This window comes from Zonotrichia leucophrys, chromosome 17, assembly GCF_028769735.1.
Source record: "Zonotrichia leucophrys gambelii isolate GWCS_2022_RI chromosome 17, RI_Zleu_2.0, whole genome shotgun sequence".
NCBI lineage: Eukaryota > Metazoa > Chordata > Aves > Passeriformes > Passerellidae > Zonotrichia > Zonotrichia leucophrys.
In genome coordinates this window covers 11221784-11237913 of record NC_088186.1, presented here as the reverse complement: position 1 = coordinate 11237913, position 16130 = coordinate 11221784, and the positions used below count along the sequence as shown (strand labels likewise).

At 58.5% G+C, this 16130-nt stretch overlaps 1 protein-coding gene across 1 annotated transcript; it reads left to right on the top strand.

Annotated features, from left to right (window-relative positions):
* The first annotated feature begins 211 nt into the window (after positions 1 to 211).
* FBXW5 (F-box and WD repeat domain containing 5) lies at positions 212 to 13478 on the top strand. The gene is made up of 9 exons (XM_064727449.1): positions 212 to 293; positions 623 to 833; positions 3003 to 3160; positions 3769 to 3943; positions 5387 to 5535; positions 6866 to 7337; positions 9777 to 9924; positions 10962 to 11174; positions 11641 to 13478. Exons 2-9 carry the CDS (start codon positions 644 to 646, stop codon positions 11885 to 11887), a joined length of 1752 nt encoding a protein of 583 aa, XP_064583519.1. The 5' UTR covers positions 212 to 293; positions 623 to 643; the 3' UTR covers positions 11888 to 13478.
* The last annotated feature ends 2652 nt before the right edge of the window (positions 13479 to 16130 follow it).

The window sequence follows — 16130 nt, the reverse complement described above, 5'->3', positions numbered from 1 at the left end:
CTAGACATGTCCTATGGGGGCGTGGTGCGAGGAGGGCGTGGTGCGCGAAGGGGGCGTGGTCTTCGGGGGCGTGGTCGGACCGGGCGGGGCGGGGCAGCGCTGGCTGCGGAGTGTGGAGGCACTCCTGAGCGATCGCGCCGCGCTCGGCTCGCTGTGTCTGGCACGCTGCGGGGAGCTCTGTGCTCGAGCCGTCGGGGCTGCGGCTGGACGCGCTCGGTGATTGGCCGGCGGGGGAGCGCCGGCAGCGCCGGCCGGAAGTGGCGCGGCGGGGCGGGGGCAGCGGAGCCGCCGAGGTGCGGGGGGACAGCGGGGACACCGGGCACGGAACGGGGGGAACACCGGGCACGGAGAACACCGAGAACACCGGGAACACTGGGCACGGCACGGGGGGAACACCGGGGACAGCGGGCACGGCACGGGGGGAACACCGGGCACGGGAGATACCGGGGACACCGGGCACGGCACGGGGGAAACACCGGGCACGGGGAACACCGGGCACGGGGAACACCGGGACACCGAGCACGGCACGAAGGGAGCAGCGGGCAGCGCTCGGGAGGGCCGCGGGCCCTGGGCGGGTGCGCGTCCCCGCTCCGGGCCTGACGCCGGCCCCGCTCGGTTGCAGGCGCGGCGGCAGAATGACACGATGGACGCGGGCTGCCCCCGGCTCCCGGACACCGTCCTGTTCGAGATCTTCCTGTACCTGGACCACGCCGACGTGCTCTCGGTGGGGCTCGTCTGCCAGCAGTGGCGCGCCGTGGCCCGCGACGAGTTCTTGTGGAAGGAGCTTTTCTACCGCTACTACCGCGTGTCCCGGGACGTGCCCCGGCACCCAGGTGCGCTCCGGGGCGGCGCCTGCCCTGAGCCCGGACCGAGACCGCTCTGCTGCCACTGCCGGGCGCTGCAGCCCTCGATCCGCGGTGCCTCGGCTGTGTCCCGGTGCCCCGGGCTGAGATGGGCACGGGAAGGGCTCTGGGTCTGCCCGGACCCTGCAGAAATGGGGGTCCAAATGCTGAAAATGCTTTGCCTTTCCCCTCTTCTCACAGAAAGGTTTCCTGAGCTCCCTGGGCAGGTGCTGTCTGTAGCTGCTATCCAGGGAGATCCCGGGAGCTGCAGTGAGTCTCCAGGGGCTGCTGCATCCCAGCCTCCATGGCATCTGTGCAGTCACTCCTGCCTTGGATCCCTCCTTTCTGGCACTTGGAGCCCCTGTGCTGCAGTTGTGCCCCTTCTGCAGCAGGAACAGGCCCTGCCACCACCACCTTTGGCTGAGGCTGGGCTCTGCAGGGACACCCGTGCTGACTGGGGGATGAGTGGCCCTGGGACAGCACTGGGGACAGGTGCTGAGTCAGCAGCTGCCCTGCATCACCAGGGCAGGTTGGACTTGATGTGGGCTCTCAGCAGCAGCTGGCAGAGCCTGGCAAGGCTGTCCCTGTGTCAGAAGGCTCGGGGGTGGCAGTGCTGTGGTCATAGCTGTGCTCCCTGCTGAGCACACGTGCTGACAGCAGTTTGGGGCAGTGTGACAGCTCTGTCACAGCAGCTGGGAGCTGCCAGAGCCCCCGTGCTGCCCAGGGGGGTTCTCCCCGAGCAGCCCATGCCCGGTGTGTTGTGGGGCTGTGCTGAGGGAGTTGGATCCTGGATTGGGAATTGCAGTGGCTACAGAAGGGCAGGAGGAAATGCCAAGGATCAGGCAGTGGGAGCTGATCTCCTTGCAGCAGGAGCACCTCTGCAGAAGGGCTCCCAGGGGAGGTGGATGTTGATGGGATTCCTCCGGGCTCTGTGACTGCTCTTGCAGACCCTGGGAGCTCCCTGGGGCTGAGGATGTTCTCTTTAGGGTTTTTCTGAAGCCTCTTGACCAGGCTCATTCCCTCCCAGCCTCCTGGAGCTGCTTAGTCAGCTGCCAGCCCTGTTCGTGAGCACTAATTAGGATCAGGCAGTTGTTGTAGCTCAGTAAGGTGTTGAGGCCCCTCCCTGGCAGGGAGCTGTGGGCACCCTGCACAGGGCAGCAGGGCAGGGGCAGCTGGCAGCCGTGGGCAGGGGCTGGAGCTCGAGTGTGGGGGCTGCCCTGGGCGGCCCCATGGTTAGAGGAATGGTATTCAGGGGGTCTGTAAGATGAAATGTTGGGTTTGCTTGGCCAAACGGGGCCTGCCCAGGCTTTTCCCAGCTGGATGGGCTAGGACCAGGAGGTCCAGAGGGGGCTGAAGCCTTGAGCAGCAGTGGGATGTGCTGGCAGCAAGCTGGTCCCTGCCTGCAGGAGCAGTTGCCTCCTGGACTGCAGCCTGTTCCAAAAAATCCTTCAGTCCTGTTCAGTGTCACTAGGAAAGTTGGCCCTTATCCATATACATGTCTAATCCTCTTTGCTTCTCTGGGATTTGCTGCTGCAAGAAGTCTGTAGGCTGCCTGGCCAGGCCCTTCGTTAAAAATTTTCTTTATTTGGTTTTTATTGTCCATCAGTAAGACTCCCATGAGTGTGCCCCAGGCTGTGCTCAGCACGCTGTGCTCAGCTTCTGTTCTTGTCTTTCATTTTTTCAAGTCTCTTTCCTCATGGAGATGCTTTTTTCCTGGTCCCAGACCCTTTCTGGAGCCGTATTAATTCTGTGTGAGACAAGACAGAGGTAACCAGTGCAGAGCTGGGTATGGTGAGGAGCAGCTTCCCTCCGGTCCCACCTGGGTGGTTTGGTTGTGCTGGCACACATGTTCCTTCTCAGGACTGTTTTGGTCTGAAGGCAGCACCTGTGCCTGGTTCAGTGCTGGTCTGGAGAGCAGGAGTGTGCTGTGGAGCTGTGTGTGTGCTGCAAGAAAGGGGTTTGTGTGTATGGGAGTAGGGAAGCTGCTGAGGAAATGCTGAGGGCTGGTAGCTGAGCTGCAGCCCTGGGCTGGTGCCCCAGCAGAGCTCCTGGCCTTGCTCACAGGAGCCAGGATTGGTTTATCAGAGCCTGGTGCCATGTCTGGCCCAGCTCTGCTTCCCTCCCCTCACACTCGTGCCCCGTGTCCCTGCTGTGCTGCAGGTGCTGTCTCGTGGTACGAGGAGTTCCAGAGGCTCTACGACACCATCCCCTGCGTGGAGGTGCAGGCCCTGAAGGAGCACAATGACCAAGTTTTGCACCTGAGCTTCTCCCACTCTGGCTGCCTGTTTGCATCATGCTCCAAAGATTGCACGGTCAAGGTAAAGTGGTAGGTGCCCTGTCTGGCTCTTGCAGCCTTGGTCCAGTGGGGCTTGGCCCTGAGCAGCCTTTGGGAAGTCTGTGCAGAGGTTTGACCAGATGTCCCTGGACTTGGGCTGCTTCCTGTGGGTGCTGAGCTGTCTTCTAAGCCATAGAACTAATGACTCTTGCAAGTGTAGCCTTGAGGGCTGTATGGAGCTCCAGCCTGTGTGGAGGTGGCCGAGGTGCTTTGCTTTCTAGGTGCAGATCAGTGTCCTGTTGTGCCCTGGGTCTGATGAAGACTGGGGAGATAATGATCCACTGCAGTGGATCATGTCCTCCCTGAGTGGTTGTCCTGGGAGGAATCTGTCTGAACATTCTGGAAATCCAGCTGTGATAGCACCATTCACTGCCTGAACACCTCCTCTGGCCAGTGGAGCAGCAGTTCTCCATTTGGCTCCTCTCCGTTTTCTGTCAGGGGAATGGACAGGGGTGTGGTGAGCAGAAGGTAGTTAAATGGGGTTTTTGATACTGTTTGTTTTTCATGTCCTGGTGAGTACTGGCAGAACAGATAAAGGAGAACCACTGTCAGCCTTCTCAGCAGCTTCCTGACTGTCCCATCTCTCTGTAGATCTGGAGCAATGATCTGGACATCTCCCTGCAGCACAGCTCCAACATGAGGCCATACAACTGGAGCTACACCCAGTTCTCCCAGTTCAACTCGGATGACTCCCTGCTGCTGGTGTCCGGTGTCTTTGTGGGGCCTCACAACTCCTCCTCAGGGGAGATTGCTGTCATCAGCATGGGTAAGTGGGGCTCCCCCGGGCATATGAGTGCTGAGTGAGGGGGTTCCCTTCTCCTTTGGGTGTGCAGTGCCTTGTCTCAGCTCGTTCTGACTCCTGAGCTGAGGGGCTCTGATCACAGCTCTAGAGGGGAGACCTCGCAGACAGCCTTAGCTCTGCTCAGGTCACTGCAGCAGCACCTCAGGGCAGTGCTTGTGTATTTACCCTCACTGCTCTTCTAAGTGCCACTGTGGGCAAGGGTTACCCACATCACTCACCTTGGAGCTCCTGCCTATGGCATGTGTGGTGCTTGGCATAGAGCTACAAAAACCCAGAATGGTTTGGGTTGGAAGAGACCTTAAGGCTCAGCTTATTCCAACTGACTTGAGAATGCCCAAGATTTTAAGACAACTAACCCAGAGTATTTCCTTTGGGCAGTGTCCCAACCAAAGGGCAGAAATTCTGATGGAAGTTTTGCTGCTCCAAGGGGGATGGGCTCCACTGACCTCCACTGGGCCTTGTGGTCAGGTCATGGAATCACACCCTGGTTTTGGAAAGGACCTTAAAGCCCATCCCATTCCACCCCTGCCATGGCAGGGACACCTCCCACTGTCCCAGGCTGCTCCCAGCCCTGTCCAGCCTGGCCTTGGGCACTGCCAGGGATCCAGGGGCAGCCACAGCTGCTCTGGGCACCCTGTGCCAGGGCCTGCCCACCCTCACAGGGAACAATTCCCAATATCCCATCCATCCCTGCCCTCTGGCAGTGGGAGCCATTCCCTGGGTCCTGTCTCTCCATCCCTTGTCCCAGGTTCCTCTCCAGCTCTTTCAGAACTCTAAGGTCTTTTCAGAGTCTTCTCTTTTTCAGGCTGGACACACCCAGCCCTCTCAGCCCATCTCCAGAGGAAAGTGGCTGCATGCAGCTCTCAGGTCACCTTTGTGGCCGTGGTCTCACCCTTAGGTGTCACAGGACTTTCTGAGGTGTTGTCACCTGAGCCTCCTTCACTTGTGCTGCAGCTCTGTGCATGAGGCTCATTCCCCCTGTTATCTCACCATCTTTGTGCAGAGTCCCACAGTACCAGCAATCAGGAGTGCAGCAGGAAGCAGGAGTGCACGGCTGCCTTGGCTGGAGAGGCCCCAGGCTGCAGGGGTGGGAGGGAAATTCTGTGTATGTTTAACTCCTGCTTGTCCCCAGGGCCTGCTCTGGGCCCTGCTCAGGGGAAGGGTGGGAGGTTGAATTGCTCTGTGCTCTGGCTCTGTGCACTGCCCTGTTATTTTGGTTTCCTTTGTGCAAGGTATCATCACACATTTCTGGAGAAAAGAGAAATAATCTGTCTCTGTAGCAGTGGCTGGGAGCTGGATGGGGGTTGGCCCCTCCTACAGAGACCTGGATCCACTTCCTCTGTCCCACGCGGTTTCTCCAGGGCTCTTGCTGGAAGTCACTGCCTCACTCTCATGTTTCCCTTCCAGAGAACTTCACGCTGCTTTCCAGGGTGAGGAATAAGCCCTATGATGTGTTTGGCTGCTGGCTGAACGAAACCAACTTGATATCAGGCAATCTGCATCGGATTGGACGCATCACCTCGTGCTCAGTGCTGTGGCTGAACAATGCTTTCCAGGTGAGCTGCCTTCCTTCCAGCTTCACAGGCAGTGCAGCTTCCTGCTGGCACCTGGGGGAGGGAGAGCTGCAGGGAAGGATGGCTCAATCCTCCTGTCCTCCCTGTTTGTCTCCTCTGACTTGCCCTCAGGTTCCTGAGCTCGAGGCAGCCCTTGCATGAGGTTTCTCCATGCCCAGTTATTATACTCACTGCAGTATTTTAACTCTGCCCTCAGATCTCATTAACTTTTGCCACATTAATTAGGCTGAGGTGTTGGCTGCAGTGCTCCACAGCGTGCATTGCCCAACAGCAGGGCTGCTGAGGTCCTTGATAGTCTGAAGCTGGTCCTGGGAGTGCTGTAGCCTGGCCTGTGTCCCAGCAATGGGACCCTTCTCCCTTCTCCCACCTGGTAGCTCAGGGTGTTGGTGTGAGCTGGAGGCTGAGCTCAGTCCTGCCTGGCCTTGCTGAGGTTTCTTGGGCCAGATGCTGTCTCTGATTCCGTGGTGAGACTTGGAGAGCTGAGTGTGCTGGCCTCAAACTGCTCGTTCACTCCCTAGCACTTGGGCTGCTGAGTCGGGTTCCTCATGTTTTGCCTCTGTTTCAGTGCCACACCTGCACATCCCCACGTTTTGTGATTTTAACAAGATGCTGACCCCAGGTAAAACCTCTGTTAGCAGAGACTTTTCCCACAGCCACATCTCCGTGCTGCACTGAGGCATTAACCAGCATTACACCTTCCATCCCTGAGAGGCCAGGAAGGACCTTGCCCATAACAGGGGCATGGGAGTACAGCTGTAGGCTGGGAACAGTGAGGCAGAGAAGGACCTGCTCGGTGTGTCTGGAGCAGATACCAAGCTGCCCCTGCTGAGGGGTACAAGCACGCTCCAGGAGCACAGGGATTCTCTGCCACTGCTGTGGGACAGAGGAATCCTACTTCATGCTTATCACAGAGGCCTGTTCCTGAAATCCTTGTCAATCATAAAATGTAGAGTATCCTGAGGTGGAAGGAACCCACAGGATCAAGTCCAGCTCCTGGCTCTGCACTGTAAAGCACCAGGTAGTGCCAGCTGATCACCTCAGGGTTACAGTGGCAGCAGGGCTGCCCACCTGCTGTGCCTCCTCACTCCACTGCTGCCTGCTTGCAGGAATGTTTTCTCTCGCTCTGTCTCCATCCAGGATAGGAAGGAGCACAGGAGAGCTGGCAAGCCTGGGGCCCCTTCTTGTGTCAGTGACCCACACACAGCGTGGAGGGGTCCGTGGGGGCTGGTGTCACTGCTTTGCCTCAGGTCTGGGTTTGAACTGTGGGGCTAACTTGGGGTGGTTCCTGCTCACTTCTCCCCTCTGCTCGCAGGGCATTGAGTCTGAGAATGTGAATGTAGTGAAGAGACTGTTCAAAATCCAGAACCTGAATGCCAGCACCATCCGGACCGTGATGGTGGCTGACTGCAGCCGCTACGACTCCCCGGATCTCCTCCTGGACTACGAGGAGCAGCTGGCTGCTTCCTCCCCCTGCCCGGGCTTTGATCTCGGCAGTGACAGCGAGGAGGAAGGGGCCAAGCCCAGGCCGCCTCCGGAGCCAGCCGTACAGGAATTGCCAGATGTGCCAGCAGAGCACGGGCTGCAGCAGCTCTTTGATGGGATCATGGAGGGCCACGGGAGGCCTGCCATGACTGACACAGAGCTGGAGACTAAGGTGGCCGAGCTGTTTGTGCGAAACAGAACTAAACCGCCCGAGCCAAACCTGCTCCCCACAGACAGCAACAGCAAGACAAAGTACTTGATCTTCACCACAGGATGCCTCACCTACTCCCCGCACCAGATAGGTAAGTCTGGGTCTGAGCCTGGTACAGCGGGGCTCCCTAGGGGCCTGGGCTGCGGCTGAGCTTGAGATTTGGGTCAGGAAAAGACTTGGTCTTCCTGCTGTCTGTTTGTGAGGTGTGGACTGGGGTTTGCTCTGGGTTCTGAGAGGCCCCATCACTGTGGGGAGTTTCATCTCCGCTTGCCTGAGGGTTGTTTTGTTGCTGCCAGCATGATACGTGGCCAAAGTCATGGCAAGGGCTGAGCAGAAAAGCAAGAAGGAGCTTCTGATGAAGGACACCAGCCATGAGCAGCAGTGTGTGCAGGGGCAGGACAGCAGTTGCCCTGGAGGAGTGTGTGCAGGGACCCTGGTCCTGTTCTCTTGTGGGGCTAGACAGGGCTGGTCTGAGCAGCATGGAGTTGATGTGTGAGTCACTTGTGCAGTGCCCCTGCCCCTTGCCTGCCTCCCCTCTGCCATGGTGGGACCACCCTTATGTGGGCATCCAGCCTCAGTGAGACACTGGGGCCTGGGGAGGTTTCCGAGGGGATGATTCACTGCCCCAGCCATGCTCGTGTGGTGAGTGAGGCTGGGCAGGCTGCAGCCTCCTCTGTTGTGCTAGGGGGGTGCAATGTGCTGTGGGTGTGGCATGTGCCGGGCCGTGGCATTGCTGGTGACATTGTCCTGTGTTAAGATGTCACTTGCTCTCACCTGCAGCACCCCTGTTAAGACAACAGGTCTAGCAGAGCCTGAATTTACAGGAAATCCTCGGGGAGCTCCTCAGTGGGGAGCAGGAGCAGGGAGACTGGCTGTTCCCCAGGAAACCCTAAAGGTGGCAGAGAGGTGGAAAGGACCAGGAGTGTGAGGAAGGAGGGAGCTGTTTCCAGACAAGACTGCTATGAAGCCAGACGGTTTCAGTTCTTTTCACTGCTCACACAGTTACAGCCCTGCTTTCTTGCTCTCCTGACTTTCCCATGACATGGTCCCTCACCAGTACAGCCCAGTAAGGCGGGGGAAGGCAGTTTCCAGGGCTGTAAGCAACTTAGTCTTTGCCCACCTCAGTTAGGAATATGACCTGGACTGAATGAGCTCTGCTTCATGCTCCTCCTGCCTGTGGGCTGGGTTTGAAGCCAGCCATGTTGACTCAGCCCTGGGCTGAGCTGAGGCAGCACCTGGATCCCCTGGGCTGAGCTGAGGCCACCTGGCAGCCTGCAGCCTGCCACCCACCGAGGCAGGGCCTTTGGGCTGAGGGATTTGTGCAATGCCTCTGAGCTCTGTGACTCCCTGGCTGGAAGCCAGCACTTGCAGTACAGGCTGCTGCTTGCAGGGCTGGTCACTGGCTCAGTTCCTGTCCCACCATGAGTCACTGCAGTGTCATTTATCCTTTGGTTTGTGTGCAGAACTGGCCCTGTGCACCTGCTCTGTGCCCACAGGACCTGAAGGAGCTCACTGTGCTCACCTCCCACTCTGTGCAGTGCTGCTCCAGCATGAACTCAAGTTCTCATTTCTCATGCTGATTCCAGGTTGAGCAGCCTGTCCTGCTGACTCATGTGTGTTTGAGTTTGGAACAGGGAGCATGGTGCTGTGGAAGTGAGGATGAAGATGCTGGTGAGCAGCACCAGTGGGGTGGAAGAACACCAGTTCTGTCTCAAAGGTGCCAGGCTCAGGGGAAGAAATATTAGGAATGGCCTTGGACTTGAGCTGTAATGGGGTGTCACCTGTGTCTCGTTGGGCTACAGGAGAGGGCTAAAATCAAAGGTGTTGTTAGCAATTCCTCCAGAGGGGCGATGGGATGGGCTGGGCCACCTTCCAGCTCGCCTAGACCTGCTGAGGATGAAACCTGTGTGTGCCCAGGAGCTACTGAGGCTCACAGGGGTCCTCCAGGAAGCTGTTGGGGATGGACCAATTGTGGATCTGTTTGTGTTTTGGACCTCTTCAGAGCTGGAAGGGGACGGGACTTGACCCATCACTTGTCTCAGTCAGGAGGTTCAGAAGCTACAAATTACTTGAGCACAGTTTGGGTTTAAATGTCTGTTCTTTAAACTTTCTGAAACAGATCCCCATCTGCACTTGACAGTGTCAGGGGAAAACCCTGCCACAGCTCATGCATCTGCTGGGCTGCTTCAGGCTGGCTGCTGCAGAGAATGGGCTCAGCCCAGGGAATCATTTCAGAGAAAAACCCTTCCACAACTAGTGTGTCTCCTGGGCCAACACAGCTTCCATGTGCTCCAGAGATGGCTGAGGCAAGGTCTGGCTGTACCCTCAGGCTCTGGGATCTCCCTGCCTGGGGTTTGATGTGCAGCCCACCTGATGAGCTGCAGGAGCCTGGCCAGGACAGCAGCCCTGTCCCAGAGCTTGCACAGCAAGCCAGTTCTCCTTTCTTAGCCGCACCAAGGGAAGCGCCTGCCTGAAGCCTGGGACCTCCCCCAGCCTGTGGGACTGCCTCCCTGTGCTTTCTGTCCCTCAGGGATTAAGAGGATCCTGCCCCATCAGATGACGACGGCAGGGCCGGTGCTGGGGGAGGAGCGGCGCTCGGACGAGTTCTTTGACTCCCTGGATCACGTCATCGACATCCACGGGCACATCATCGGCATGGGCCTCTCCCCTGACCACCGGTGAGCACACAGGGCTCCAGCCACTGCCAGCGTGGGCAGGAGCTGCTCACGGGCTCTGTGGGGTGACCAGGACATGAAGTGGTGGATGGATTGGGTGCCTGCTGATCCAGGTGGTGATGGTGTGTTACTGCTGAGCTTCGCCCCCAGCCGAGGCAGGAATGTATTCCTGAGCCAGCTCAGGACAGGGTGGCTCCTTCTGAGAGTGGAGGAACTGCCCACACCAATGTGTCTTGTTCCTGAGGTAGATCATCCATAGAATCCTAGGATGGTTTGTGTTGGAAAGTAGCTTAAAAACCATCTAATCCCCACCCCCTGCCATGGGCAGGGACACCTTCCACTATTCCAGGGTGCTCATGCTCCATCCACTTGGCCTTGAACACTTCAGGGATGGGGCAGCCACAGCTGCTCTGGGCAATCTGTGTCAGGGTCTTCAACCCTCATAGGGAACAATTTCTTCCCAATAGCCCATGTAACCCTGCCCTCTGGCAGTGGGAAGCCATTCCCTTTGTTTTGTCTCTCCATCCCAGCTCCCTCTCCAGCCCTTTTGGAGCCCCTTTAGGCTCTGGAAGGGGCTCTGAGGTATCTCTGGAGCCTTCTCTTCTCCAAGCTGAACACCCCCAGCTCTCCCAGGCTCCAGAGCAGAGAGGCTCCAGCCCTTGGAGCATCTCCCTGGCCTTCTCTGGAGTCCAACATCTCCACATCATTCTTGTGTTGGGTTCCCAGAGCTGGAGGCAGCTCTGCAGGTGGGGTCTCACCTGAATGGAGCAGGGGGGGCAGAGTCCCCCTACACGTGCTGCCCAGAAGACAGCCCCATCATTAAAGATAGTTCCAGTGAGATTAGAGAGGTGTGACCTGAGCCCTGGCATCACCTTTCAGGCGCAGTGGTCCTTTCCAGACATGGCCAGGAGTGTTCCAGCAGCCCTTTCCCTGTTTCAGCCTGGGTTTCAGTGAGCTGGGCTGCAGGCTCCATCCCTGCTGTGCCAGGGGCTGTGTGAGCTGTGGTGCAGTGCAGGTAAGCCCTCTGTGCCCTCCCCAAGGTACCTGTATGTGAATAGCCGGGCCTGGCCGCGGGACTGCGTCATCTCGGACCCGATGCAGCCGCCTCCCATCGCGGAGGAGATCGACCTGCACGTGTTCGACCTGAAGACCATGAAGGAGGTGAAGCGAGCGCTGCGCGCACACCGCGCCTACACGCCCAACGAGGAGTGCTTCTTCATCTTCCTGGACGTCAGCAGGGACTTCGTAGCGAGGTGAGGGGGTGGGCAGGATCCTGACCCTGCATCTGGGAATGCCTGGGCATGTTGCTGTGGGATGGCCGTGTGAGCAAAACACTGTTGTGTGTTGGAAGGAGAGCAGGGAGTGGGATTGGAAAGAGCAGAGGGACTGACTTGGAAAGTGCTGATAAAGGGTGGCTGCCCTGGTCCTGCTGTAAATACCCTGCCTTAAATCCCTGAGGAAAGGGTAAATCTGGGGCTGTGGTGTGTTTGGTGGCAGGTGGCAAATGCCCTTCTTGGGGCTGCAGGTGCTGTGGGCTGAGCTGAGGGGCCCTGGATCCCAGAGGGAGCTGCCTGCACAGGATGAAGCTCATGGAGACAGGGGCTTGGGTACCCTCTGCCCCCATCCCCACAGAACAGGAGTGGGAAGGGCAGAGTGTTGGGGCTGCTGGGCTGACACTGGGACCAGTGGGACACCCTGACCCCTGTCTCTCCACCCCAGTGGGGCAGAGGATCGACACGGCTACATCTGGGATCGGCACTACAACATCTGCCTGGCCAAGCTGCAGCATGACAATGTGGTGAACTCAGTGGCATTCAGCCCGGTGGAGCAGGAGCTGCTGCTGACAGCCAGTGATGACACCACCATCAAGGTGTGGCGCTCCCCACGGGCCATGCGCATCCGGCAGGCCAGGAGGCCCCGGCCTAGGAAACTGCTCTTCTCCTGGCTCTTGAACCAGAAAAGCTGAACCCAGGTACATCTGCTCCTGCAGCTTCCTCACTGCAGCACCTCCTTGTGAGCTCACAGAGCCCTGAGCCCTGCACAGAGATGAGCTCTAGGCACACAAATCCTACGGCTGAGCCAGGAGGGGCCCTGGCAGCAGGAATCGCCTCCTCCTTGAAGCATCGCCTTCAGACAGGACATAAGAGCTGGGGCCCTGGTGTGGTTCTGTTGGGCAGCAGCTGAGCTGGTCACTGCAGGGTGGGCTCCCACAGCTTCTCACCAGCATTGCTACTTGGGCATAGCTCTCTGGGTGAGCTCTGGGCACAGGGGACACTGAGGCACGTCCAGTGTAGGTCTGTGTGAGCTGGGGACGTGGCCAGACACGCTGGGAGCCACCAGCTGCAGAGTGCTTGGCAGGAGCCATGGTGCAGCTGTGCTGCCTGACTGCAGGACTCAATATTGGCATTTTATTAATGTCTGTTTGTCCCAAAGCTCCACGGGCAACTTCTCTGGCTGCTGTGGAATGTCAAGTGCCTCTTCCCCATGGCACCTCTGCCCAATAGGGCAGCAGGAACTGGGGGCAGTGAGGGGGCAGCAGAGCCAGGGCTGGGAGCCTGACTGGCCCCAGGGTCTGTGTATTGGTATTGCCAGTTTCTAAACTTGGGAGGGGGGAGGGCTGGTGGTCATATGGTGCTGGCTTTGCCTCTGTCTTCCTCTGAGTAGCACTTCAATAAGCTATGGATCGGGAACGTATTTATTGTCGGGGATCTGCTGTCCCTTCCTGGGGTACCCATGAGGACAGCTCACCTCCTGCCCATGCTACCCAATCGTGGCACTTTAGGTTCTTTTGGTATGTTCTCTGTGAATAAGTGTAGACACCCACAGGTGCTGCAGGTATTCATTCACTGGCAGGTGATGGGGATGGAGCCCTCCTGCCTGCAGTGACAGCTGAATGAGCTCCCTGTCCCTGGGGCTGACCCACCATGGAGGGCTCAGCTCCTCCAGGACCCCACAGGCAGTGGGGACGGTCACTTGGAGTTAGTACGGACTCGGTGGTGTTCGCTGTCTGTCCCTTGAGCTTCTGTCCCTGTGGCAGGTACCCAAATGTCAGAGTCTAAAATTAAGCTCCTAATCTTGACCTGGCCTAGATGGGGCCCTGAGGAGCTGCTGTCACTCCTGAAGCAGGGCTGGGAAGGAGCTGCAGGGGAGGCATTTTGGGGCCCCCTGGAAGCTCCGGGGCAGGTGCCTGTGCCATTCCCAGTCTGGGGTTGCTGATAGACCTGACAGAGGTGGCAGCTTCTGTCACAATGGCACTGATGGCTTTAGCAGCCTCTGCAGCAGGAGGGTCAGCACCTGTGTCCTGCTGTGCCCCAGCTTCATCCAAAACCCCTGTACTCAGGTTTTCTGTCATGAAATTAGGGGTTCCTTCCTGTGTGTGCACACAGGCTCCACATCCTGCTCTGTCCAGTCACACAGCAAAGGAACAGCCTCCCTTCCTCCCCCAACTGTGAACTCTCCACCCGTGGCTCGGTGCAGCAGCGAGCAAGGCACTGAGGTGCTGTTTGTACTGAGTTTTGCTCTTCACTCTGGCATTGAATAAATACTCTGCTAAAGCATCTCTGCAATGTGAGCTTGTTTTTCCAAGTAGTGCTCTGCTGAGCCAGAGCTGAGGCCAGGACTGTCACAGGGCTGGGCTGGAGCACTGCAGGAGCTGCTGCCCAGCCTGTGGGAAGTGTGGGCAGAGAGCTGTGAGCAACAGGAGCGAGGCAGGGGATGGCCCAAGGGCAGCAAAGGTCCATGGTAGCCAGGCTGAACACTGCAGGTTCCAGGACAGGCCAGGGGCTAGATCCCTCCTGGATTTATGTTTTCCAAGCACTAACAGGCACAGAATGGGTAAACAGAGAGCCTTCCAATGCTGTTTGGCATTCCTGTGCCACAGCAGCCTCCTGAGTGCAATGCCACTGTCCCCTCATTGTCCTTTGCATCTCCCTGGTGCAGCAGCTGCTGTGGTGTGAAGGGGCATCTGGGGGCTTCCCAGAGGGGACAGGTGCCCATGGTCATTCCTTCTGTTTGTCTCTTCCATACACAGTGAGTAGAGGTGACCAGGCTGCTGCCCCCACGTGGGTTTAGTCCCTGGGCTGGTGCTGCAGCATGGAAGGGGCAGGAACAGGCATCCTGCAGGCACTGGGCTCCCAACAGTGGTGAGGGAAAAGCAGCCTGTTCTGGAGGAGCTCAGAGCTGTTACAACCCAGGAACAGGACTGCTGGATTTGCCTCAGCAGCAGAAGCACTGGAACCACTGGCCCAGCCCTGCTGCACTGGTTCCCACTGGCCTTTGGCCCAGTGGAGCTCCAGCAGCCAGACTCCAGCTCCTTCCCTTCCCGTCCCATTGCAGATCCCCCTGTTCCCTCCTTGTCTGGGAATCCTCCTGCAGGGACGCAGGAGCTGGGGAGAGTTCCCAGCACAGAAATAATCCCCCAGCAAAGAAACCCCCTACCCTGACACAATCCTCCTCCATGCTGTGCCCAGGATCCCCTGGCTCACACACAGCAATGCTGTTCAAACAGCTTTTATTAGTGGTTCTGACCATACTACACCCTCAAGAAAAACAAAACCTAGTTCACAGTGTTGAGATGGTGTAGTCAAAATTAAAAAAAAACCACAAAAATCCAGCGGTGGCTTGTGTCCAGTGTTTGTGCATGTGCCCCCAGGCTGGCAGAGCTGTCTGCAGCACATGGGCACAACTCCTGCTGCCAGCTCCAGAGCTGCTGAGAGCCAAAAAAGGCCCGGCAGCATCAGCAGTACCAGGAGGGTGGGGAGGAAAGGGCTCCCAGCAAGAGGGGCTGCCAGGCCGTGTTCCCGTGGCCTGAAGAGCTCAGCCTGAGCTTTGCTGCAGCACCGACTCTCCCACAGACCTTCCAAACGTGCTGGGGCAGGAGCACCAGTTCCCACCCTGAAAGCAGCCCAGATCCCCCAGCCCCAGTGAGCCAGTGTCTCCACAGCCCCTCCTGGCACTGCAGAGCCCCCAGCCGCGCTGAGGCAGCACCCCGTGAGCAGACAGTCTGATCAACACACAACAAGCTCCCCCCACAGAACACTCAACTCCCAGCAATTCTGTGAGCAGAGCTGACTCTCCTGTCCCTTCCCAGGCTTTTCCAAGCATCCCTGGGGAGCTGCTGTAGATGGGAGCAGGGCTCTGCTAGCCTGGATTTCCTCATAAGGCACAGGGTGAGAGCAGCAACACAGGGCTTGATCTGTCCCTTGGGAAAGGCTGGAGGGGACTTCACAAAGGGAGGGGTCCTGTCACCCCTCTCCCACCTCAGGCTGTGCTGTCACCAGCTTCTGTCCCCCTCCCCCAGCAGCAGGGGCTGGCTCTGTCCCCAGACCCTGCACACACACGTGAGAGGTTGCATGCACCGATTCCAAAGGGGGCTCCCAGGTCACCCCAGCACCTGTCTGGAGAGCACCTGGCCAGCACAGCAGCCCTGGGTGCAAGAGGTTCAGCTTGGGCCGAGGTGCAGCTCAGCCAGCAGGGCACTGGGCACCCCTGAGCTCCTGGTTCCATGCTCACTGCTCCAAGGTCAGGAAGGCTGGAGGCCCCTGAGCTCCTGGACAGCAGCAGGGACATTCCACACAGCCCCAGGGATAGGTCAGGGCTGTGCCAGCACATGGGGGGACAGCCAGACTTTGCAGGGCTCCCTGCCAGGGCAGAGCCTGATGGTGTTCTGGACCCCTCAGGGTGGCTGTGCCAGAGCCAAGGTGTGAGCAGACCACAAGCCTGGCAGGCTCTGCAGCCATCAGACCCGGGCTGGGCACCTGGCAGGAGCTGCTGGCAGTGGAGGGCCAATCCCTGGCAGCCACTGAGGAGGGTGACCCATTCCAGCCTCACTGCCTGAGGAGCAGCACAAGAGCCAGCCAAGGCCCCTGATCAATGCAGGGTGCTCACAGCTCGTTCCTGTCACCCACACATCTCCTGTGGCACATTCAGCCACTGACAGGGGTGTGAGAAGCCCAGGGAAAGGAGGCAACAAAGCTTCGAGTTCACCCTGGATCAGGGCCCATCCAGAGCTACTCATGGCCACAACAAAGCTGTAGAGGGCACTATGCAGGGATGTGGCAGCCAGTTCTTCCCCACTTACATTGAGACCTTCTCATGGTTGCTGAACCTGTGCTGTCCAAAGGAAAGGAACCCAGGGACAGAAAGGGGACAGCATGCTTCACTTCTCCAGCCCCCAGATCCTACCCAGGTGGCTGCAGGTTCAACATGGG

Coding starts and splice junctions, on each gene's coding strand:
- FBXW5 (XM_064727449.1), top strand. CDS start 644: ATGGACGCGGGCTGCCCCCGGCTCCCGGACACCGTCCTGTTCGAGATC. Junction 7,338..9,776: donor CTACTCCCCGCACCAGATAG/GTAAGTCTGGGT, acceptor TCTGTCCCTCAG/GGATTAAGAGGATCCTGCCC. Junction 9,925..10,961: donor GGCCTCTCCCCTGACCACCG/GTGAGCACACAG, acceptor GCCCTCCCCAAG/GTACCTGTATGTGAATAGCC.